General features: G+C 40.1%; 1 protein-coding gene across 3 annotated transcripts in view; it reads right to left on the reverse strand.

Annotated features, from left to right (window-relative positions):
- Nucleotides 1-12,009: 12,009 nt before the first annotated feature.
- The window catches only part of LOC143034572 (uncharacterized), a 32,200-nt gene continuing 18,790 nt past the window's right edge, over nucleotides 12,010-25,419 (reverse strand). For all 3 annotated transcript variants that reach the window (XM_076200827.1, XM_076200825.1, XM_076200826.1), the window contains exons 7-12: nucleotides 24,217-24,331; nucleotides 22,836-22,927; nucleotides 18,951-21,868; nucleotides 17,400-17,580; nucleotides 15,082-15,230; nucleotides 12,010-13,250 (exon numbers count right to left, since the gene is read on the reverse strand). In XM_076200827.1, coding sequence (XP_076056942.1) covers nucleotides 13,173-13,250; nucleotides 15,082-15,230; nucleotides 17,400-17,580; nucleotides 18,951-21,868; nucleotides 22,836-22,927; nucleotides 24,217-24,331 — 3,533 coding nt within the window. In that variant the 3' untranslated portion in view covers nucleotides 12,010-13,172. The remainder of the gene's footprint in view (nucleotides 13,251-15,081; nucleotides 15,231-17,399; nucleotides 17,581-18,950; nucleotides 21,869-22,835; nucleotides 22,928-24,216; nucleotides 24,332-25,419) is intronic.

Below are 25,419 nucleotides of genomic sequence, written 5' to 3' on the forward strand. Positions count from 1 at the left end.
TGTGATAGAAGTCCATATATTGTATTTTATGTAAAAAAAATGGACATAAAAAAAATTCTCTCCTAAACTAAGAGGAAATTCCAAAAACTGTACAATAATTATTTAGGTATTGCTATAGAGCATTTGTGGTATTTTTTCAGCATGTTCAGTCAATGGATAAATGAGGAGATAGAACGTTTGTGATTTTTCAAAAAAGTTTTTTTTTAATTACTTCATTGTTTTTCAACCAAATGATATGAAAATTGGTGATGAACATCTCAGTACATGTATATATAACATATTAAAAATTCGGGAAATTCCGATCGTAATTGACGAAGTTCGTTCTCGAGCGCTACGGTATTTTTATTACATTTTTATATGTTGTGATATTGTATTATTTATTTACAAAATAAATAAAGACCAAAAATATGTCAACTTTTATTATATTCATTATATATATGGTTTCCGGTATATAATCTAATATTAATACGAAATATTACCGGTACGAGGCACATTGAAAAAAAAATGTCAGTCCGCCACATCAAATAGTTTGAGAATCTCTGGTCTACTGTCTAGAGCAGAGGTGGGGAACCTTAGGCCACATGCGGCCTTCCGGGCCATCAAGTGCGGCCTTCTGCGGCCTTTGATATACATATTATTTTTTTAAAAGACCTTGAATATTTTTTAAGTCTGAAATCATTATACACCTGAAACTTATAATATAATAAAAGGGATAGAATAATTGAAAAAAAAAAAATCTGTGCGGGCTCTATGTGGGACGATAAGGTGGCCTTCATGCACAAAAAGGTTCCTCACCCCTGGTCTAGAGGCTAGTTGTCGGGCCAGATCAGCATATTCCTCTTCTCCACCTAAACGAAAACGTAGTCGAACGAGTGCGCATGCGCAGGCATATTCCCACAGACTCCCGGTTTGAAAAGTATCTCAACATCCGGGTGGCAACATCATGTGGCCCAGGCTAACCACCTCTACTGACGCGGGGCGACAAAATCAGCTGAGTTTTCTCATCAGCGTAGAGGATATGATGGTTGGTAAAAGAATAATGAGGTTTTCATGCTTCCTTCAACGCGCGTCGACTTCTGCGTACGCCCTCCACCCGCCATACGACGCTTACCAAAATAACGCATATCTCCGCAACTATGCTGCTCCAGGTGGAAGTACTCCCACCTCACCTGTGGCGCGCATCTTGTATTTTACATTTCATTCACGTCACGAGACGCATAAATGTCTTCTCACGCCCAATGCTTCAGTATCACCTGACGTAGAGTTTGCTAAACATTGGTTGACGCCATACCGAGTGTCGAAATCCAACAGAGTCGGACGCCGCTATATAGTTATGTAACCACTGAAATCGGATCTTTCGAGGGATTCGAACGTGTTTACCCGCCATGCCAAGGCCTCACGGTCCTCGTAGCAATGTACAATAGACGAAGTACTGTGCACTAGAATTTCATTAACCGCATAAACCTTCCTAACATGTAATCTAACACGGATACAGACGACCAAAGACCGGGGAGACTTATGATCCGTAGAGTTGTGTGCAAGCACGCCAAACACGACATGACAAGTATTTTCTTTTCTCTATCGAATGCGACGTCCTGGCCATCTTCGACATTGAACTTGACACTACGCCACGGACACAGAACCTTCCGATAGCACCGCGTCCACAATGAAGGCGTTTTACTGGGAATCATCAGCTGAGAAGTTTTCCAGCCAGGTCAATACTGCTCTAAGTTAGGGTAAAAGATATTAAATGAGACAGGCAGACAAAGAGAGGGAGAGAGAAAGAGGCGGGGTAGGGAGGGCTGAAGATAGAGAGAGAGGGAGAGGAGTAGAGAAAGGTGAAGAGAGAGGGGGTTAAGGAGGGATAAAAAAAGAGAGATTGGGGAAGGATGAAGAGAGGGGATAGGGAGGGACGAGGAGAAACAGAGAGGGTAGGGGAGAGAGACAAAGAGAGGGAAGTTAGGAAGGGATGGAGAGATAGACAGGAGAGAAAAAGAGAGAAATGGATAGATAGAGAGAGAGATTGTGAAAGGGAAAGATTGAGAGAAAACGAAACAAAAGAGAGAGGTAGGGAGGGAGAGATGGAGTGAAAGACAGAGATCGAGAGAGAGAGAGGTAGACAAAGAGGAGGAGGAGAGAGAGAAGGGTACAGAGAGAGAGAGAGATTAAGAGAAGAAAGAGAACGAGAGAAAGAGGGGTGTGGTTAAGAGAAAGAGAACTAGGAGAGAGAGAGAGATTATGAGAAGAAAGAGAACGAGAGAAAGAGGGGGGGTTAAGAGAAAGAGAACTAGGAGAGAGAGAGGAAGGGAGAATGAAAGAAAATAAGAGAGGAGTGAAGGAGGGAAAAGATGAGGGGGGAAGATGGTGTAAGAGAGAGAGAGAAAGAGAGAGAGAGAGGAGAAAGAGAGGAAGATTGAGAAAGAGAGGGAGACGGAGAGAGAGAGGAAAAAATAGAAAAAGAGGGATAGTGATGAAAACAGTGAGAGAAGGGGGAAAGAGAACAAGAAAGACAGCGGGAGAAAATTATTCAGAGAATGAGAGAGGGTGATGGATAGAGAGACAGAGCGAGATAGCGAGAGAGAGTGAAGGAGAGAGATAGAGAGAGGGAGGGAGAGGGGACAGAAATAAAAAGCGAGAGGAGCGAGAGAGAGAGAGAGAGAGAGAGAGAGAGAGAGAGAGAGAGAGAGAGAGAGAGAGAGAGAGAGAGAGAAGACATAAATGATGGATTCATGATAAGTTAAATTGGCCTTGCTTAGGTGTAGATTCCTAATGTGATCTCATTTTAAGGCATAATTCTTCATTTTTATCTGAATTTTAATCGGAAATACGTATATTTACACATATGTTCCCAAACTACAACTTGCGAGTTTTGCAGTGCCACGAAACGGCATGTTGCACCAAGAGGTGCCATTCTCCTGGATGCTCGTTATCAGATAGGGCGACGGGCTGGGGTCGTGGGTAGGGACAAAGCGTACTGGGAGGTACGCCAGGCCGGCCTGAGAACTCACACCTGTATCCGGAGTGCATCGTATAGTTCTGTTGCATATGCTAAGACTGCGCATGCGCGCGGCCGACACGCGCCTGCATTCGTCTAAGGCAGCGTTTCTCAACTTTTTTTTCCCCTTGCGTGACCTTTGAAATAAATTGCATGTCTCAAGGAACCCCTGCGCAAAAGAAAAAAAAAAAAAAGAAAGAAAAAAAAAAAAAAAAATACAATATCTTTCTCATTTTATTTTCATCGTAATAATAGGTTAGATAGGATGATGTCTATATTACATTATTGCAATAACCAAGATTATATTACGTATATGAAATTAAATAAAAATCAAAAGTGCATTAGCTTATCTCACTTGTTCTCGCGGAACCCTTAGGGACCTTTTGCGGAAACTTAGGGTTCCGGCGAACCATGGTTGAGAAACGCTGGTCTAAAGTATGCGGGTGGATGTCGTTTTAGTACAGGGCCCTCACATTTAGGGGGCAGTAATTCTAGTCTGGACATGCCCCCCACAAGACTGACAAAAAATAAATAAATAATTATAATATTAATAGTAATAATAATAATTATTATTATTTGTATTATTATAATTCTTATTTGTTTATTTACTTATCCTTATCATAATTGTTTTCTCTCATCCGACCTAGTTATGGACTAAAAGGTCTCCTGTCGGCATGCTGTTCCTTTGTGATCCTTATTAAATTCGTCGGTGTTCGTCCATCTTTGTGAAATCGTGTTCGACAGAAAACTTCGACGCGGAGGATGTTTGTGTCGTCGCTGGGTTCCGGTGGAAGGACTCGCTCCGACAGCGAAGTTTCTAGAACTTTCATCTCCGTTCATGGAAAGTTTCGCATAGAGGATTGCTGCTGTTCATATTTCGTTGTCGTTTTCTTTGCGAGCATGTATTGTGAGCGCGCTCCACTCTGAGACGTTCGGCAAGATGATTTGCTATGAGGGTATATATATATCACGATGTATTGTATTTAGTCTGTTACTCTCCCTCTCTCTCTCTCTCTTGTCCTCCCTCTCTCTCTCTCTCCCGCCATATCTCTCTCCTTTCTCCTCTCTCTGTCTTTCTATCTCTCACCCCCGTCATATTTCTCTCTTTCTCTATCTCCCCTTTTCTTTCTCTCCCTCCGCTCTCATATCTCTATCTATCCCTATTCTTCTCCCGCCACATTTCTCTTTCTCTATCCCTCCCCACTCTTTCCACTCCCCCATATCTCTTTCACACTCTATGTATACCTCCCTCTTTTCTTTCTCTTCCCCCACACCTCCCATATCTCTTTTTCACTGTTTCAATCACTCCCCTACTATATTTCTCTCTATATGTCCCTCCCTCCTTTCTCTCTCTTCCCCACACCCGCCCTCTTTCTCTCTCTCTCTCTCTTGCTTGCTCGTTTGCTCACACACTCCTGCCATATTTTTTTATTTTTCACTCTTTCTCCCATCCGCCATATCTCTCCATCTGCTACCTCCACCCCCGCTGTACCTCTCTCTCTCTCTCTCTTTTTCTCTCTCTCTCTTCCCCCTATCTTCCACTTCCCCTTTTATTGACTTGTGTGTGGACATCTGAATGTATTATGTCAACGAACCCCAAATGAGCCACCGAACGTTAAAGTTAATTAATAAACATTTCTCACGCGCCATCAATTCTTGTACCCGCCGGAGAGTCCAACGTGTATTTGTAGACGTTGCTTAGGCTTAGCGAGATAGATGATTTTCAGAAATGAGGTGATAATATTCATAGTATACAGATGTATTAGTTATCTGTATCAGCAATGATATAGTTCTGTTCAAGTAGGTGTTATACGCGTACAAGGTTTAGTTTTCTCAATTGTGGATGTTTATGCCAAGAAGAATTTCTGAATATCATATTCAGATTTGTATTCATCGTTTAGTTCATCTTCCAATCTTCATTTTCAACACGAACTATTCGATTGGATCCATTTAATGTATTATGCATATAACAATACAGATTAATTATAAATTATAGTTACTGTATGGGTAATATTTAACGTGCACCTTCACACATTGAACAAGTTGGATTGTAATTCTACATTTCAAATGAATTACCTCAATGTCGAGTCCGACCCTCGCGAGCGTCAGTCATCTCGTTTAGGGCAAGAAGGACATTACCTGTCCGAGCTCGGCATATACTGTATATATATATATATATATATATATATATATATATATATATATATATATATATATATATATATATATATATATATATACAATCTAAATAACCGTCGCAGATATGTGGGATAGGAGGAAAGATGTTAAGAGCAGTCAAAAGCTTTTACGAGAGTATTAGAACCTGTGTTAGAATTAGAAATGGAGAGAGTGAGTGGTTTGTGATAAAAGTGGGACTTCACCAGGGGTGTGTTATGTCACCTTAGCTGTTCAATTTATACATGGATGAGGTGGTGCGAGAGGTAAACACAAGGGTAGTGGGCAGGGGATTAGAGATGGTTTAAAGAAAACGCAGAAAAATGGGAGATAAGCCAGTTGTCGTTTGCTGACGACATTAAGCTTTTGGGAGGATCAGAGGGATTAAGGTAGTGACAAAGTTTGGTAAGGTGTGCGAAAGAAAGAAGTTGAAAATAAATGTGGGTAAAAGTAAGGTGATGAGATGTACAAGGTGAGAAAGTGGCAGCAGACTGGAAATGAGTATTAAGGGAGACTGGATAAAGTGGACAGTTTTAGATACTTGGTTGCGAATGTGGCGGGAAAGGGAGGAGTGTCATTGATACATGGACGTTTTAACATTGATGAAGGCTTGAGATTAATGTCTAACATTTTTCAAACATAAACAGAACGCAGCAAACTTGGATCGGTATAAACTCGTTGAGGAAGCCCAGAAGATTTGTTATAGGGTCAATAAGTAATATTATTTACTAATGTATAAAAGGACTTCGTATTAGATAAAAAAAAAATGAGCTATTGAGCTTGATAAAGAGTTCAATGTTCCTCACAGGTATAATCAAAACCACATCTAAGACACGAAAGGAGTTCGAAATTCATGGGAAAAAGTGAGGGCAAGGTCGCCCAAACAGAAACATCCGATATTCCCCAGCGAAAGAATCTTACTACGATTTACGATTCAACTTTCCTCGTTGAAATTTTATTTCGTCACGAAGAATCTATGGAATATATCCAAATCGCAACTCGACAAAGGGCACGACGTCAGGCTCGAAAACATATATAGATTTTCTGCATAAATCTGCCGCTACATCTCCATTTAATCCATCCTGCATATGACATGGCATCCTGAGCATGTCACCTTGGAACGTTCGACACGTTCGACAGTTGTGAGATATATATTCAGGAGAGAGATGGCAGAGTTTTCAAACATAAAACAGGTATGTATGCAAATGATAGTTGCTGATGAGTCTATAAAAATAAAATGTGAGGACGGAGAATTTATTAATATGTTTCCATTGTCAAAGCTTTATGAAGTACATTGTCGTGAATAGTCTCGAATGTGCCGGGAAGACACTTCGGATTGGGCAGCTATCCCGTCGGCGTCTTTGACTTCCGGCCCGACATGTGTCTTCTTGTCACAACGGAAGAACAAAAGGAAGAAAAAAATAAGAAGGGTGACTAAATGTCTACTGAGGGTGAATAACTATTTTGAGAAGTAAAAAGGGGATTTTGAAGGGCAACTATGAATGTGCCCACCACAGAATAGCAGGCACACAGGTATCTGTCCCCTCTCCTGGGAACCATCAGTGGAGCACATCTCAAACACTCGGAAGACCTACTGGACAGAATCCGAGATATCTCCGCACGCAACAAGAAGTTGGCCAGTCTGGACGTTAAAATAAGCATCGGCAAAACGCCGGACAATAAAACCGGTGTTTATCGGATTCCGTGCTCGGGATGTGAAAAATCCTACATTGGGGAAACCTCACGCGATCTAAAAACCCGGACACGAGAACACAATACGATGTCCGCCATGATGTCACCACCAACTAGTGTTGCACGCAGGAACTGTAGCAACCACTTGATGGACTGGGAAAATGCAAAACTTCTGGTACGTGAAACCCGACAAGATCTATAGAAAATGTTTGGAAGCAGCCACTATACAAGGTACCAACACTACTGAACAAAATAAGGGCATGTTCAATATCTCACCCTCATGTAATTCCTTTAATACTCATTGCTAACAAAATTTTAAGCTATCCCTAGTTGCCCTTAAAATCCCCATTTTTCTTCTCAAAGTCGCTTAAGTCGTTGTTCACCCTCAGTAGACATTTGATCACCCTTCTTAATTCCTTCTTTCTTCTGTTCTTCGGTTGTGAGCTAATGTCCTTCACCCAATCAATTATTCCATCTTAACCTTTCCTGTTCCCAGACATTTGGTCCACCTTGTTAACCTTTCCTAATATTCAGTGACCCCCTCCCCCGTTCCCTTAGTTCTTATTTAATCTTAGCCATGTGTATTATGACTATGTACTTGAAAAAGCTGTAATAATGAGCGAAACGTCGTACTAATAAAGGATCCTGTAATGATTATAATTTATTTTATATTATTTGTTTTTGTTTTATAATCTGTTTGATTTTCATTTATTATTCGTTATATGTCAATTTATTATTATTTACTATTTACCTGTTTGTTTATTATTTAACTACACCTATGCATTTATGCATTTTATTTATTTACATTATTATAGTTTTTATTTATTCTATTATTATGATTTTTTCTCGCATCCGACCAAGATATGGACCAAAAGGTCTCCTGTCGGCATGCTCCGCCTTTGTAATCCTCAGTCCTCACTTGTGGTGTTTATTTCGATAGATGTGCCTTTGTTTTGACGGTTGAATTTTTTGAGGAACAGATGTATTTGAAAGATCTTGGCGATAATTCAATTTGTCTTTACGCTAAAGCAAGTGGAGGAGGAGGATGGTGAGGTCAATGACCTTTGGTTGTCTTTTTTTTTTTTACACAAAGAAGGAGGGGGTGGAGAAAGAGGAGGGTTGGGGCTAACGACCTTTTGTTTTGGTTTACAAACACAGAAGGATGAGAAAGGTGAAGAGGAGAAACACATGGCAAATCTCCAACGGACAAAACATCTGCATAGCAGACAAAACCCCAGTAAGAAAATTGAGGTGGGGGGGGGGGCAAAACCTAACCTAACCTATTGGTTGGGATTTTGTCCGTTTAGATACCCGTTCACCGAGGAAGAGGTCCGGCAGCGGCTTTGACTACAGGCCCGACAAGTGCATTTTTTATTTTGACGGTTATTTTTTAAAGGACAGGTGCATTTGAACGATCTTGACGATAATTCAACTTAACAGCTCACACACACACTCTTTTATGTAATCATCTATGACAATCCTCGTCTTTTCTTTGATCAGCTGTCGTGCACCGGTGTGTTCATCAGCTGTCGTCCCCCGGCAAGATAACAATCATGGTATCACACGACTAGCTGCCGCACACCACTAAGTGCGTCACACTTGCTAACCGTCGTCCCACTCCCTCATGTGGTCCAATGTCTAGGTATACATTAACGCCGACCAGACAGCGAACACCACTCGAATATTTTGTTTTTCTTTCTCTTTCTAGTGCTAGGGAATGGGAAACTCGCCTGTCATCCATCCTTTCGCTCAATGCAACTCATCTCACCCACATACGTAGAGTAGCTTTTCCATCATTTTCAGTAGTAAGGAATTGGAAAGAAACATTCTCTTTTTTATATTTCTATCTACACAATATTTGAAATTATGGATGTGCTGTGTCTTGCGACACTGCTTCTGACCCAGGGCAGTGGATAAGGTGCAGGGATGACCCGTCACCCAGGAGGTGCTAAGATAAGAGGTAGGGTGGTGGGGTGTGGAGTGTATTCAGGGATGGAATGGGTGGGAATGATTTTATGCCTTTTCCTTTTTGTCTACCTCCCTTGTAAGGGGGAAATCCTTGGTATATGTATTAAAAAAAAATCTCACTGGCATGAAGCTTCCGTAGAGTCGACGTTTTCCTTCCCTTTGGATGTTTTAAACACCTCCCCGCTTCAGGTGAAACAGTTTAATCAACTTCCAACTGTCCGGGAAAACTGTGTTGGGGGTGACTGCGTCAGGACTAGTCACATCAACATCGAGTGATGGTGAGAGGTGGAGAACGCCTTGACGTCACCGGACTCGAGTAGTGTTGAGAATGGCGGTGTATAACGTGGTTACCTCTCTCTCTTTCTCTCTAAGGATTACAAACGCGGAGCATGCCGAGACCTTTTCGTCCATAACTAGGTCGGATGCGGAAAAATTATTATAATGATAAATCAATAAACAAATAAAATATAATAATAAATAAAATAAACAAATGCGTGGGTACAGTTAAAAATAAACAAACTGGTAAACAGTAAATAATAATAAATTTACATATAACTAATAATAATGTATCAAGCAAATAATAAACATGCAAATGATAAAACAAAATAATATAAATGACTCATTACAGCATCTTGCTTAGGTGTTTAAACGATTCTTAAAGCTTCGAACTGAACTACATTGCACTGCCTCTACAGGAAGTTCATTCCATTTATTAACTACATGGTTGGCGAAGTTGTTTCTACCCACTTCCAAATTAAATTTATTTTCTGAAAGTTTGAGACCATTGTTTGTCTGATTCTCATTCAGTAAGAAAAAAAAATTCATTTTTTGTCAATTCCCTTTAGAATCTTAAAAACATGTATCGAGTCACCTCTGAGTCTACGCTTTTTTAGGGAAAACAAATTCTCTTTATTATACTCTTCGTTCTTACAGTCTCCTTAATTCTTCTTCATCCCTTGTTTCTTTTAATCCTTCGCCTTTTTTCTTCGCTCGACACCTTTTCCTCCTCCTCTTCGGTTTGAGAGAATAGCCTCACGGAGCGCTTCGATGGAACATATAATGTCGTTCATTCTCTAGTCCAATGGTTCCCAATCTTTTCTGGCTTGATACACCCTTGCCAAGCTTTTAAGAAGTCCCCGGCACCCTTATTAGAAAATCTAAATTCCAGTTTGTCAGTATTTTTGTTGATTCAACACCCAATATAAATGTAGTTATATATACTACGTTACGAATGGGAATCATATGTGTTGCATTGTGAAGATGGAGTTATGTTCAACTCTCATCTATGTTGGATATAAAGTATACGATTAACTAAAACTGTATTACCTTGTTGATAAATACAGCATTAGAGCCATTAGCATTATGAACACTAAAGGTGTAAAACTGATAAGTTTAGAAAATCTACGATGTGCTTTGAAAGTACTATGACAAAATAGTTAACTTAATGGTTCTCAAAGAGTTCAAGAAAGATTCCACTCAACATTATAATGCACACTGAAGAGCATGAAGAAACAGATTTCATGAAGGCACGTTTGGCTGGTTCTTACTCACTTTTTCCGAGGTCTCATCCTGTCAGAGACAGATCCAGGAACGAAAATGTACAGTCCTCCTCTAACTACTTTGGGATTCCGGAAGGTTGACAGATTAAAGAAGTACAAAGGATTACAAAGGCGGAGCATGTCGACAGGAGATCTTTTGGTCCATATCAAGGTCGGATATGAAAAAAATTATAATGATGATAAAAAAATAAATAAAAAATATTATATGGTTTAATGTCACAAACTCCCCCTTATTGGGAGGTTAGGACAGTGCCCCTCACTGAGGGCTTTGTAGCGTGGAATTTAATGAATCATAATGCCCTTGATCCAACTTCGCCAGTGGCAGGATTCAAACCGCCCTTACCTCAACCTACGCCGCAAGTAATGACTCCCAAACCCGCTCAGCTAGCGAGCTTCCTTTAAAATATAATAATGTAAATAATAATAACAACAATAATAAGTACATCGTTCCTATTGTAAAAAATACAGGTCAATCTATCACAAGCTGTGACTGCATTTCAACCTAAGGCTAAACATCCCCTTCCAGAATATAAACCCATAGTTAGTCTCACTCACATAAACTCTAGCAAAGATATCTACAATGATTTTAATTTCAAGGGAACCGTGTCTTTCAATGATAACAGTGACCCATGTGATGTTACCATTTTGTACAACACAGCTGGTGCTCAAACTATCTTATGATACATATATACACGCGTTTGTAAATCACAACTGACACCAGTCAGAAGAAAGAAAGAGCTGAATAAATTAAATCTATATATTTTGATTGCTAACTGCAATCCTCTTCAGTAGTACAAAGTGGGAGGAGGATGCTATCTTAAATAGCAACCTCTTACAAAGGAAAAGGAACTAGGGAAGGAGTAAATATCACTACCCTCACTCTCTAGTGACCTGAGGATGACCTGAGGTCGGGTCAGGGGGAGGGAGAGGATACCTGTTAACAATTTGTTTTGTAATGAATAGTCCTGATATTATGTGTGGGGTCCACTGACCCTTCAAAATATATATATACACACACACATATATATATATATATGGATAAGGTATAAGGGGCATTGGGAAAGAGGAGAATGTCTGAAGAGGAAGGACGGGAGAGGACAGAAGATAGGGGTGAATGGAGAATGGTTGTGTATGGATAATGCTGTGATGTATGAGGGTGAGTGGGGGGGGGGGTTGAGGGAATATGTATAAAAAATAAACTGAAGCAGGGATTTCTCCCCATCTTCTCCATTTCTATGTGAGGGGACAGAGAGGATGGGGGTCACCAATTTAATGAAGCGGCCTTGCTGTGGATGTGCTGTGTCTTGCAACACTGCTTCTGACTCAGGGCAGTGGGCGAGATGCAGGGATGACCCATCATCCAGGAGGAACCAAGAAAAGAGGGAGGGAGGGGAGTGGATGGGGGTGGAGTATGTGGGGATGGAATGGAGTGGTTTTTATGCCACATTTGCTAGTATGTATAGAGGACAGAAGACAGGTGTGAATGGAGAATGGTTGTATATGGATGATGTTGTGATGCATGAGGTGGAATGGGTGGGGGGATGGGGGTGAGGTAGAATGTGTGAGCAAAATTTGACGCAGCCCGAAGGGATTTCTCCCCATCTGCTCCTTGTATTCATGTTTTTTTTTTGTTTTTTTTTGCCGATTTAATGAAGTGGCCTTGCTGTGGATGTGCTGTGACTTGCGACACTGCCTCTGACCCAGGGCAGTGGACAAGGTGCAGGGATGACCCGTCATCCAGGAGGTGCTAAGATAAGAGGGAAGGTGGAGGGGAGTGGAGTGTATTTAGGGATGGAATGGGTGGGAATGATTATATGCATTTTTCTTTTTGGCTACCTCCCTTGTAAGGGGGAAAAAGCCTTGGTATATGTATATATGTATATATATATATATATAAAAGGAAGTATGCAGCCAATGCTTTACGGACTGTTTTAGGGCGCCCCTACAGACTGGAACCACACATCATTTCAGAGGAATATCAACATAGTGGTGTAGAGGGATCTCAATGCTAAAGTTGGAGATGAGCCAACAGATGTAGAAGTAGGGAGGTCTGGGGGTGTCAAGTCAGAATCTTTGTGGTGAGGTGATGTTGGAGATGTGTTTAGAATGAAAGTTGACGAAAAAAAATACAATGTTTTGGAAGACAGTCAAGCATAAATCTCCATGGTAAAAGGTGGTGTGATTCATCATAGTCTTCAATCATGTGTAAGACTAGTGATTGTGAACTATGAATATCATGGATGAGAGCTCAGAGATCATATATAAGAGAGGAAGAGGAGGTGAGTCAATTGGATATGAAAAGGTAAAAGGTGCAGATGAACAGATGTTAACACAAGAGGATGTGGTATGGGGAAGATGGGCAGAGTATTTTGTGCATAGTTAAACAAAAATAATCTAGAAACCTTTTGAAGGTAATTTTTACTTTGTAACAACACTCACATGTTTATAAAGACTAAAAGTTTATTTCATTTAAAGCATAACAAAGATCTGTTCTATATATGAGTTCATGAAAAGGCACTGGTCTCATCAGGAATATTTTCACGCACACCAAAACCACCACAAAGGGTTACTGGCTGAGCTGATTAAAGCTTTTATAACATCCAGTTTACATAAATTCAAATCTACATCATAAAAATAATAATACAAAATATAAACTGTGTACATATACCATAAAGTACAAGCCTATGTGTGAAAAAGGAAGACCGTATGTTATTACTGAGTAATAGGTGTGGAGGTATAACTATGCTGAACTGCATTTACCAGTAACCTAAGCTGTCATACATCTAGGTTCTTCTTGTCGGAGTTATAATATTTTTGTGTGCATGTGACACCTTTCCACCCAATACTTTCTTCCTTAGTTGCTGAAAAGTAAATATTTAATGTCAATATTTTTGATACACACAATATACTTATTCTAAAGTCACAAAACAGAACTATACACATCTTAAAAGATAAATTTCTTCAAAAATATTCCTGCTTCAACATAAACACATTCATTTGTAACCTGTGAAAAAAATGTAAATAACCCATCAAATATAACACTGGACAAAAGATGGATGTAGTGTCTGAACAATCTGTTGAGGTTAATGGTATTGCAAGGCACGTGAGGGATCTTCATCCCACGGTCACTTTGGAAGGACAAGAACCAATGAGAAAATAAGAGGCTGATGAGCTACTCATCAGACTGTACTGACCTGTTGAATCAGACCTGGAGGACATGACAGACACACAAGTGTTCAAGGAGAGATAGCTACTGAGGTCTGCATGTCAAAGGGGGGCAAAATACTCGCATATGTTGTACTTAAGACTGTTGGATTCATGATGATCATTTTCTCTCAGATTACAGGTTTTGATGCAAAAATACTTGTAATCTGGTGAGATGCAGGGATGACCCATTATCCAGGAGGTGCCAAGATAAGAGGGCGGGAAGAGGGTGGAGGGGAGTGGATTGTGATAGGGATGGACTGGGTGGGAGTGGTTTCTATGCCTTTGTTTTTTTGGCTACCTCCCTTATAAGGGGGAAAAAAGCCTTTGGTATATGTATGTATGTATATAGATTACAAGTACTGTTCTCTAATGTCTATTCTTGTGTATGTTGTTTGTTCTTGTTATCCTTATGTATGTGTGTGTGCACACTGGCCATCAAATTGCACAACTTCAGTGTAATGTAACCAGGTGTTTGTCATGTATATATATTGTTGTGAACAAGTTACATCAGTATGAGAGAACTGGGGATGTGTAGTTGCGTGATGTGTCATTAAAACTGTCACTGCCAGGGTGCTGCTGTCACTTTAGTTGTGCCATATCATTGAGGCTATTGTTAACCCCACAAGGGGAGTTCCTGTTGCAGCAGGTAGTAGACAGGGGGTGACGGGCACAATGCAGGCAGAAAGAGTTTTGCCACATAGGTCACGACACATTTGCTCATACTCTGATTGATATTGTTCATTACTGTAATTACTGTGCAAACAGAATTAAAGATAAGAAAAAGCTACTTGTATCAAATACCTAACATAACATAGGCAGTATGGGCTATCCTTGGGGTCCACTGTTATATAACCTTGGGTTTGCATGTCTTATGCAAGAAATGGCTAAGGCAATACATTGATTGATTTTCAATCTTCCTCATCCCTAATGGATAACCAGAGAAACTGGCTACCTTAGTTGGAGTAATGGACTCATTGATGGCAGGTGATAGAACCTCTTGCTGCCTTAGTAAGGTTGAAATGGAAGAGAAAATGTACCTGTTAAAACTATAAGGTCTTATTTCTAATAACCAATGCATAGAAAAATTCAAACATTTTCCACATTTTCACAAATTGCAGAGCTGGACGCATTACTGCCAGACAGGTAGTGCATTACCGTCAATGCATCACCAGTAATGCATTACCAAATTTAATTTCCTTTAGAATGATTTTGATTAAAAAAAAATTAAATGGAGAAGTATTTATTTCTTATGAATATTCTCAATAAAATAATACCCTAAACTACAACATTAATATTCCCTTTTCTAAAACATAAAATAACCAGAGCTGGGCATTAGTAACGCACTACCTGTCCAGCAGTAACGCGGCCAGCTCTGACAAATTTACAAAAGAAAATTTTTGGAACCATAGTAATAAAATCCCAAATACTTGTATTATCATAGACCTCTTGTAATTGACAGCTTATTCAATACCTTTACTAACTCACCTGGCTGTAAACTGATGCCATCACTCGGTTGCTATGATATAATACTTTCCTTTGTTGCACATTCACCGGGTTTCTTATTTCAGGTAGGTTTTCATATATTTTGCGAGTTTGTTGTCGAATTTCTTTGTAGGAGAACAATGGCTTTATTGCTAAAGAGAGAGATGGAAAAAAAGAAAATGATGAATGAACATAAATATAAACAAACCTTTTCTCATCCAACTATAAAATACTTCACTTCAAACACATTTAAAATTCTCCTCTCTCTCTTAAATTTCAAATCCCTACCCCATACAGTGTCACAGGCACAATCGCCCTTTAATAAAAATCTTCTCTTTGCATCCATTCCCAGATTACCTGGTTCTCATGACATTCTTCATTCCCCCAAGACATTTACTTGCATCCCTCACTCTACAGTAAACCTCCATCCCCAACTCGATTCCTATGATATAATGCTTTCTTTTGTTGCACACTCACTGGGTTTTTTATTTCAGGTAGGTTCTCAAACATTTTGCACTTTTATTCTTGAATTTCTTTGTAAGAGAAGAAAGGCTTCATTGCTACACACAGATGGAAAAAAAAGGGGGGAATGCATTGGAATATAAACAAACTTTCTCAACCAACTATAAAATAAAAACACTTTTGTTATAAAGAAGTTCATAAAGAAGGTGAAGGTGAGGAGCCCACGCCAGGAGGCACATAGCTGCAGCCAAAACTCTCAGAATTGCCCTATGCACTTTGACCATTGGGGCAACTAACAGTTACTCCTTTGGAATCGGAGAGAAATGCAGGATTTGAACCCACAACTGAATGCAAGACCAGCATGCTTCTGATTATGCCACCAGTGCATGTATAGTATCACTCTATATACCGAGTTTCTCCCCACTTTATAAGGGAGGTAGTCAGCAAAGGCATGCACCCATCCCCACCCAATTCCACTCCCATCCATTACCCATTTGTTTCCCTCTCATCTTAACTCATCATGGATGAAGAATCATCACTGCTTCATTTACACAGTGACCCTTCCTCCTGAACCCCTCATGTGATATTCCGTTACTTTCTCCCCTAAGGACATGGACATACAGAACTCTTCCTACTCTTAACCTGGATACCACAACATAGTCTATTAATGCTTTATTCACCACCCTTCCATTCACTACCCTCTCCCATGTGTACTTATGCTTGACTTCTTCCGTAAACACTGAGTTAGCTATCATCAACTCTCTTCCTAAATACATTTCCACCATTAATCTTCCACTATGATTTTTAAGTGGCACTCCAAATATTCCAACCACCATACTACTGATGCACATTCCAGTCTTGGACAGATCAGGGTTTCAATGAGTTCCTTCTTCCCTAGCAACCAATCCTCATATGCTCACTTCTCTTCCACCATTGCCTTCACCTCTTCATTCCACTTTTCAAGACCTCTCCTTCTGTTCCCTACAATCTTCCTCATCCCACATACCATCTTAACACACCATCACTTCTTAGATATATACCCATTCTTCTTCTACTCCTGTTTCCACTTCATCCCTCACCAACTCCCACATTTATCTCAAACTCTGGTATTCTTTCTTTTCATTTAATTTCTTTACTCACAACGCATCTCGACCTCTTCCCTTTTCCTCCACTCTTGATACCCTTTCAACCAAGAATTGATCCGATATTCCCTAGACTACACCTTGAAAATATAAATGTCCAGAACACTTCCAATCCTTCCTTTAGGTACCCCTACATAATTAATTACCCTATTAACCATTCTCCCCTACACTATCCTTTCCCACATGCACTTATGCTTGGCTCTCTTCTTAAACATTGTATTTGTTATCATGAACTCCTTTTCTAAACACATTTCCAATACCAACTTTCCAGTGTAATTCTTTTCTGGCACCCCAAACATGCCTACTATTAGCAATGAGATTCCCCAACACCACTACATTTATGTGCCTCCCAAAACTCTCAATACACTCATATAAATAAATGCCTCCCTTTCCTCTTAATTTTTTTCATGACCAGGGTCATGTGTAGTCACACACAAAAAAATAAATAAAATAAAATGTATCTTCCAACCCAATTTCACCTTCATCCACATTATGCTTGAAGAAATTTCCTTCCACTCCATCATGTATTTCCTTTCTCATCACTTGCCAACAAAGCTATTCTTTCTCTCCATTATTCCTCACTCCTGACACCTTTCCCTCCACACTCCCAAATTCAAACTCACCCCTCCTCTTGCTTAGTTTCACTTACTGCTAATAATCAAATAAAACTTATACAAAAAGAATAGATATGGAGAAATATCTTCCTCCACTGCTTACTCGGCCTATATAAATGGTTCTTCAGTGTAGTGGGAGAGGTATCCATTTTGGAAGGCATCTCCAGGACAACACGCTTGTTGAGGTCACTGGCTTCTTTCCGTATGTCTTTCTTAACTTGCAAGAAAGCACGCCGTTTGTTTGCATTTCGAATATACCCAGGACGGGCTCTGGCTAGGGCTTCCTAAGGAAAAAAAAAGAGATAAGGAAATCAAAAGTGAATCCAAAGTGTACTTCCTATATCTTCATTTATATTTCATTCAAGACAAATATAACAGTTACAGATGTAATCAACCACTTCGGTATGATGATGCCTGCATAGGTGTCATGAAGCAGCCTTGCTGTGGATGTGCTGTGTCTTGCTACATTGCTTCTGACCCGGGGCAGTGGGCAAGATGCAGGGATGACCCATCATCCATGAAGAGCCAAGAAAAGAGAGAGGGAGGGGTGGTGAATGGGAGTGGATTATGTGGGGATGAAATGGGTGGGAGCAGATTTGTGCCTTTGACTTTGGCTACCTCCCTTGTATGGGGGAAAATGCCCTGAGTATATGTATGTACTTCCAATTTTCTACCACATATGTTCTTGATCTACATCACTACCTTAGATCTTTCCATGACCCAGCCCCAAGTACATGGTCATCAATGCATCAACATATTATCTTTACATACAGATTGACCTCTCATTAACGGACGTTAATTAGCTGTGTTTGCAGTGTTTTTCGCTGTGTTTCGGTGTTTTTATGTTGTTTATTGCTGTGCAATCACTATGCCACCCAAAAACCACTCCAAATCAATGGATTATTCACATCAATGGACACATTACCCCCCTTTTAGTCCGTTAATGCGAGGTCAATCTGTATATACAACAACTGATTCAACTCACACTTCCTCCCACTAACTACCAACCCCCTACGAGTCACCCTCGTATTTACCTCCAGTAGAGGACCACCCTATCCATTCACACACTGAACAACCAGGTGACAAAACACAGTCCTGAAACAGCCCCACCTTCACCTCAAACCACTCACTCTCACAGTTCCAAGCTCTAATACAAACTCTACTGCTCAATTGCCCTAAACCTCCCACAATAACTGACCCTGTCAAAGACCTTCTTCATATCCATAAAGCCCAAAAGACTTCCTTACCATATGAAGAATCCCAACTACACTAAACAAATTGATTTCTAAAACTACCACAATCACATTTATTCTCTTTTCCAGAAAAGCATTCTCCCCTCCCTTAAACACATTAAACAACCTCACTAGCCAGTCCACTATTGCTGTACCTCCCTTTTTCAAACACTCCACATCAGACACTCCCGTGCCGTAAAAATACAACTAGATAAATACATGCCATCTTTGTGCAATTTACCACTTCTTTGAAATATACCCATTCCTCTTCTACTCCTGCTTATTCTTTCTCTCATCACCTCTCACACTTTTCTCAGCTCCCCCTGGTATTCTCTTTATCATTCTCCAAAAATTACCTGATGCTCTGAACGCTCTCCCCTGAAAACAAGAATATCCGAAAATACTCGAGTGAATCAACATACCTGAAGAGAGAGAACTGGTTTCTTGGGTATTTCAATCCCTAAACTTTTCATTCTCTCCTGATTTTCCTTCAACCAGGTTTTCATTTCAGGATCAATATCACTGAGGCTCTCCAATTCTCCAACAGGTACACTGAAGGTCACAGGGTCTTGTTTTGCAGTCTCCTTGGGTAAAAGAGAATGGGACTCTCTACTAGTCACTAAACTTATATGTTCCACAGACGACGAAGTACTACTGTAAGAAATATCTACTCTGACATTTCTGTGCTGCTTTGAGGTTGCATACTTGAAGGTTTCTTCAGTCCTTCGACTTGTGGTCCTTTTGTTTTCTTTCCTTTTTTCATTTCTTAATTCCTCTACCTCACTGATGACGGTTTTGTGCCGGTGTCTTGCATGGATTGTTTTATTCACCAGTGGTTCTACCAACTTCTCTTGACCCCACCTTTTTTGTTTGCTTGACTGTTTGTGTCCTATTTTGTTCCTTTGCGATTCTAGGGTGTTACTTGTTGAACTCAACTGACTGTTGCTATTAGACTGTGACAAACTGTGACTTTCAGATTTCAACCCTGTATTCCTTCCTGAAGCAGAACTACTTCTCCTTCCTCTGGCCTCCTTCAGTTGCTGCCATTCCTTGGCTGAGGAAGGTCTCCAGCTTTTATGTATCCTTTTGTCTGACTTTGGTCTATTCACTTCTTTCAATGCACTAGTGTGGTCACCTCTTCTGGATGAAGTAGGGTCTTCGACAGATCCGTCCCATACTTCTGGTGAACTTAAATCTTCAAAACTTCCTGATATATTTTCAGTCCTTGAAACTGAGTTGCTCCTCTCTTCCCTGCCTATTCTAGTTTTATGCTGACTCTCTTTGGCTGAAGAAGGTCTCCTGCTTTTATGTGATCTTCTTCCAGAAACGACTTGTACATTTGCTCCGTGTTTTGTCCTTGTAACCACACCTCTTGATGTGTCTTTGAACTTGCTTGTTTTATGAGGAGAAATGTGTCTTGTTGATTTTTTTTCCACATATACATCGGAGGAGCTAAATTCCTTTGTATTGCCCGATTCAAGTTCTGTCCTTGAGGTCGAGCTACTTCTCCGTTCTACGACTGCCTTAGTTCTGTATTGACTTTCCTTTGCTGAGGAAGACCTCTCATTCTCCCCATGTCTTAGTTTTTTATCCAGGAACTTTGTATTTTTTTCATATCTCCCTTTTCGAGTAATCCTTTCATCATGCAGTTCTTTTGATTTTAATTTTGAAGGCTGTTGTTCGTATCTTTTTTCCCAAGATTTCCCTACCAAGCTAACATCATTTTTTGCCCCTGTACTGTCTTCTAGTATAGACCTTCCAGTCTGAATACCGACACTATGGGCCTGTTGAGATGTATGGTTGGGATCTGCTAAAAAACTTGGGAACATTTGACTAAAGTCTTTTTTATCATTTTTGGCTTCCTCTCTTTCTGGTGTATTTTCTTCTAAAAGCTGTTCTGCTCTAGTGCCAATCCTTCCACCTGATGGTTGACCTTCTTTTGTAAAACCTAAATCAGCCTCATTTTGTCCATTACTGTTATAAAGATTCTTTGATGAAACAATTCTGTTTGAAGAGTATGTTTCCTTTCCACCAATAAGATTGTTTTGCAGGCTTTGAAAACTATCCGGAAGTTCGCTCCTGCCTCCCACAGCATCTATATAGTCACCCCTGTCTCTAGGAACATTTTTTGGATCACTCTTACTTTGAAGAACACCAACAAGGTCACTCCTACCTCGAAGATCATCTATAAGGTCACTTCTACCTTGAGGAGCGTCTGTAAGGCCAATTGTACCTTGATGAGGATATACAATGCCACTACTGCCTTGTAGAGTGTTTGCAAGGTTACTCCTAACTTGAGATGTATCTGTAAGGTCATTCTGTGTCCCAAAACCAACTTCCCTCTGGGTTATATATCCTGTTACTATCTTTTTCAAGGTGCTGGTCACAAAATCATGTGTTGTAGCATTATCTTTCTTTTCTATTACCTCTGTAGACACAGACCTTGACCACATGGGACCCATCTCCCTTAACTGCCTTGCACTTAAAGCCGCATTTCCGCTTCTGACATACTGTCCCATTAATGATGAAGTAAGTCCATTTCCCAAGTCCGCTAACTCCCTACTATCAAAGGGGGCACTGGGCTTTCCTCCTTTCTCTTTAGTAACCAAATGTACTGAATCTTTTTCACTACTAAAGATTCTTGGTCCTTCACCACTTAGAACATCTCTTACGACGGACATATGTTGCCTTGATGCATGGCTTGAGTGGTGAATCTTCTCATCTGAAGTACTCTCAACTGTACTTGTCGCATCTGACTGTCTGGCTGTATCCCCAACACTTGACACAGCATCATCCTGCAAAGGATAACCAACTGACTCTGTGTCTAATCTAAAAGCTCTAGACAGACTTTGCTGACTTTTGTGACGGTGACCACTTCTCGTGTCCAAAAGCTTAGCTCTGTCCCTTCTATCCCTGATCCTCTCCTTTGTCTTGTCTCTACTGCTGGATGTTGTATCATAGCTTTGGGCATAGCTAGAGACACCAGTATCTTCTTTGTGGCTCCCTGACACAAGCTGCTGTCTTCCTGACTGCTTACTGAACACCTTGTTAGATTGTCTTCCATTTCTTTGGTCATGTGTCAAAGTATTCTGTCTTGACTCTACTGCCTTCTTTGTGAGGGCTCTTAATTTTTTCACTTCCTCTTCCATCTCTTTCAGGGCAGAGAAACTTGGGGTTGAGAAATCAGTACTATTCATTCTACTGCTTCTTCCACTGTGGTGAATAAATGTAGACATTTCCTTTGTAGTGGCATCCTTCTTCCTCTCCTTTCCAAGTCCATGTGACCATATCTGATCCTTCTCTGAAAAATCACTGGATGCTATGCTGTTTGAAGCAGTACCTGAAAAAAAGAAAGAAAAAATTACATTCTGGACCCAGTTTCCATATCAAAACATCAGCCTATGTAAAATAAATTGACGCAGCCTGAAAGGATTTCTCCCCCATCTTCTCCATTTCTGCATGAGGGGACAGAGAGGGGGGGGGGCACCAATTTAATGAAGCAGCCTTGCTGTGGATGTGCTGTGTCTTGCGACACTGCTTCTGACCCAGGGCAGTGGGCAAGATGCAGGGATGACCCATCATCCAGGAGGAGCCAAGATAAGAGGGAGGGAAGGGGGTGGATGGGAGTGGAGTATGTGGGGATGGAATGGGTGGGAGTGGTTTTTATGCCTTTGTTTTTTCAGCTACCTCCCTTATAAAGGGAAAAAAGCCTTTGGTATATGTATGTACATTCAATGATGAATTCAAATCTACATTAAAACTAAGTACATACATATGTCAAAAGCCCTCCCCCTTATATAGAAGTGGCTGAATATGAACAAACACCTACCCAACATCCATCATAAAACCTGTTTGTTGTACATCCAATATTAGCAACTTGTAGATGAAGAGTCATCCCTATGCCCATCCCCCGTACCACATTTCTTGGGTCAAGGGTAATGCAGCAAGACAAAGCACTTCCTCAACAAGGCAAGCCATTCACTCCTGTGGCTGTAAACCACCGTTTCCCAACCTTGGGGTCGCCAAGCATTTTTCTTCCTGGGGTCGCTAAGACATCTTGTATGCTAAATTAATATCAAGCTTCCAAATTCATATTGCTACAATAAAATTCAGTGATGTTAACTTTGTCTTTTATAACCTTACATTACCTTTCTTACACATATATTTATTATACTTGTCCCCTAGTTTTTAGAGTCAACATTTTAGTCACTAGACACCATAATAAGTCTTTACACATGTATCATTTCAAACTTAGGTCACACACTTTGATAAACAGTGAATCTACAGTAAGTGATACACAAACTCACCAGAAATTCTCTGGGTCATTGGTGACACTAATGTGTTGGAATCATATCCTTCCACGTGTGAACCACTGCTTCTGAACTGGTCTTGTAATGCTCTGCCAAAATAAAAGGTAAATCAATCTTCACAAGTAATAATATATATTTGAGTACTATGTTTTTCTCCCTTTTTTTCTTCTTTCTTTCTTTTTTTTTTAAGTTCTGCTGATGGTGCTTGATAGTTTAGTGTAATGGTTGTGTGGTGTTCAGGGTTCTGGTTTAGTACTGTTCCTGTAATTTTCATGTGGTGTTATTGGGGAGAATTTTGGTTTCTGTATGCATTTGTCTACATCTTATAATTACTCTCAGTGCCACTTCTTACATATGATGAAATGCTTCCCACCTTTGTGAAAAGCCACAAAATGAAACTTGAAAGATTCTAATGGAAAGAATATACAAATTCACAGCTGCAGTATGCAATAACAAATTACAATAAAATAATCTGCATGTAAAAAACTCTGTACCAGTATAACTTCAAAAAACAAATTCCTCAGCTCCCTAGAGGCAGTTTTGTTAGCCTAATTATAAATTCATATTTTAAATTAATTATCAGTTCTATCTATTGATTTACGAGAAGGCTCCCTCATCCTTGTAAGGTAGGTAGCCAACCACATCAATCATCAACCCTCAACCCATCCTACATCAATTTGTTTCTTCTTTATCTTAGCTCCTCATGGATGAAGGGTCATCCCTGTCTCCTGCCCATTATCTGGGTCAGAAGCAAGGCAGCAAGATACAACACATCCACAGAATTCAACAACCTAAGCTGTTCCATATATCTGCAATACCTCCCACAATGTCATGTTAATCCTGTCATGAGCTTTCTCATACATACACTCCTTTATACAATCTACTCTTAACATCCATTCCTAAATGTCTATTTCTCAACACACTTTTTAATCCCTCAAGGCATTTACTTGCCTCTCTCAATCTACATTCTACCTCCACCTCCAGTCATCCCTTTCCCACCACATTTGCCCCCAAGTATCTAAAACTATCCACTTCCTCCAGTCTCTCCCTGTCTGCTGCCACTTTCTCCACTTGTACATCTCATTACCTTACTTTTACCCACATTTATCTTCAGCTTCCTTCTTTCACACATCTTCCCATCTGTCACTAACTTCCTCAATCCCTCCTCTGATCCTGCCACAAGAGCATTGTCTTCAGCAAAAAACTAGTTTACCTCCAACTTTAATCTCAAAGACACTTCCCTCCATTCCACTAAGCACATTCTTATTTCATCATTTTATGATTAGTTAACATACTTTCAGAACCATATATAGTAATATTTCATCTAACAACTATTATAATTCAGATAAACAACTTGAACTGAACTTTAAATTCTCACCGTTCAATGAGTTCCAGAGACTCAATCTGCTGAATGTATGGCACAATGTTCTGTAACTTGTGAAAATATTTTTGCTTCTGCTCATGAATGAGGGAGAGTTGACTTGAAATATCACCTGCAAATAACACGCTATCACTAATACCGATTTATGCAACAGAAAAATATGGAAAATTAAATAAATGGAAAAGATAGCAGTGGAGTGAGGTGAGTGGAATATGGAGGGTAGTATCCAAGAAGTATGGAACATGGTGTGGAAAGTGGAAAGCATGGAATGTAGATTGTGGAGTGGAGACGGAGGTGAAGGGAGTAGCAAGTGGAAAAGTTACGAGAGAAGGAACTGGCGGAGATAGTAACTTGTTTGCAATACAAAGGTTGCAAGGTCTGCTTAAAATATGGAAAAGGAACAGGACAGAAGGAAGGTGAGCAAGTAGACCTAGGTAAGAAGCTAGGAGACAGAAAGAGAAATAAAGCTATCACATAAATATCTAAGTGGAATGTTATCATTAGTTTCAATGACTGAAAACATGCAGCCCCATAATGGCTGGGAACAGTCTTCATGCCCTCTCACAGATCTCTAAGGAATCTGAGCTGTTGTTGGTGTTGTAATAGCGTGGGAATGAACACAGTTGTGCCAATGTGATTCTTGCATCTCAGGGGAAATAATTTCACAGTAGGGCTACTTCTGAGGGAGTATGGTAGAGTACTGGGTTCTAGGGTATGTATTAAAGTACTTGCTTTGTGATCTTGCTATGTATTTACTTAACTGTAACATACAGCAATGTAGCAATGCTTGTGGGGTCCTATTTCCTCCTCTCCAATCTATCACACTTAGTCTCAAATCTAGGTATGGTTCCAACTTTGTATCTTTAATTCCTAATTATTAGAATTGGATTTGGATTCACATATTGTTCCAACTTAAGCTACATCACCTCCTAAGCTATTCTAAGTATCTATACATACATATACCAAAGGCTTTTTCCCCCCTTACACGGGGGTAGCCAAAAAGAAAAAGGCATAGATACCACTCCCACCCATTCCATTTCCTATATATTCCATTCCCCTCCACCCTCCTTCCTCTCTCTTATCTTGGCACCTCTGGATGATGGGTCATCCTTGCATCCTGTCCACTGCCCTGGGTCAAAAGCAGTGTTGCAAGACACATTTATACATACATACATATACCAAAGGGTTTTTCCCCCTACA

The sequence above is a fragment of the Oratosquilla oratoria genome, chromosome 17, assembly GCF_046742065.1.
Source record: "Oratosquilla oratoria isolate Oo_2021 chromosome 17, ASM4674206v1, whole genome shotgun sequence".
NCBI lineage: Eukaryota > Metazoa > Arthropoda > Malacostraca > Stomatopoda > Squillidae > Oratosquilla > Oratosquilla oratoria.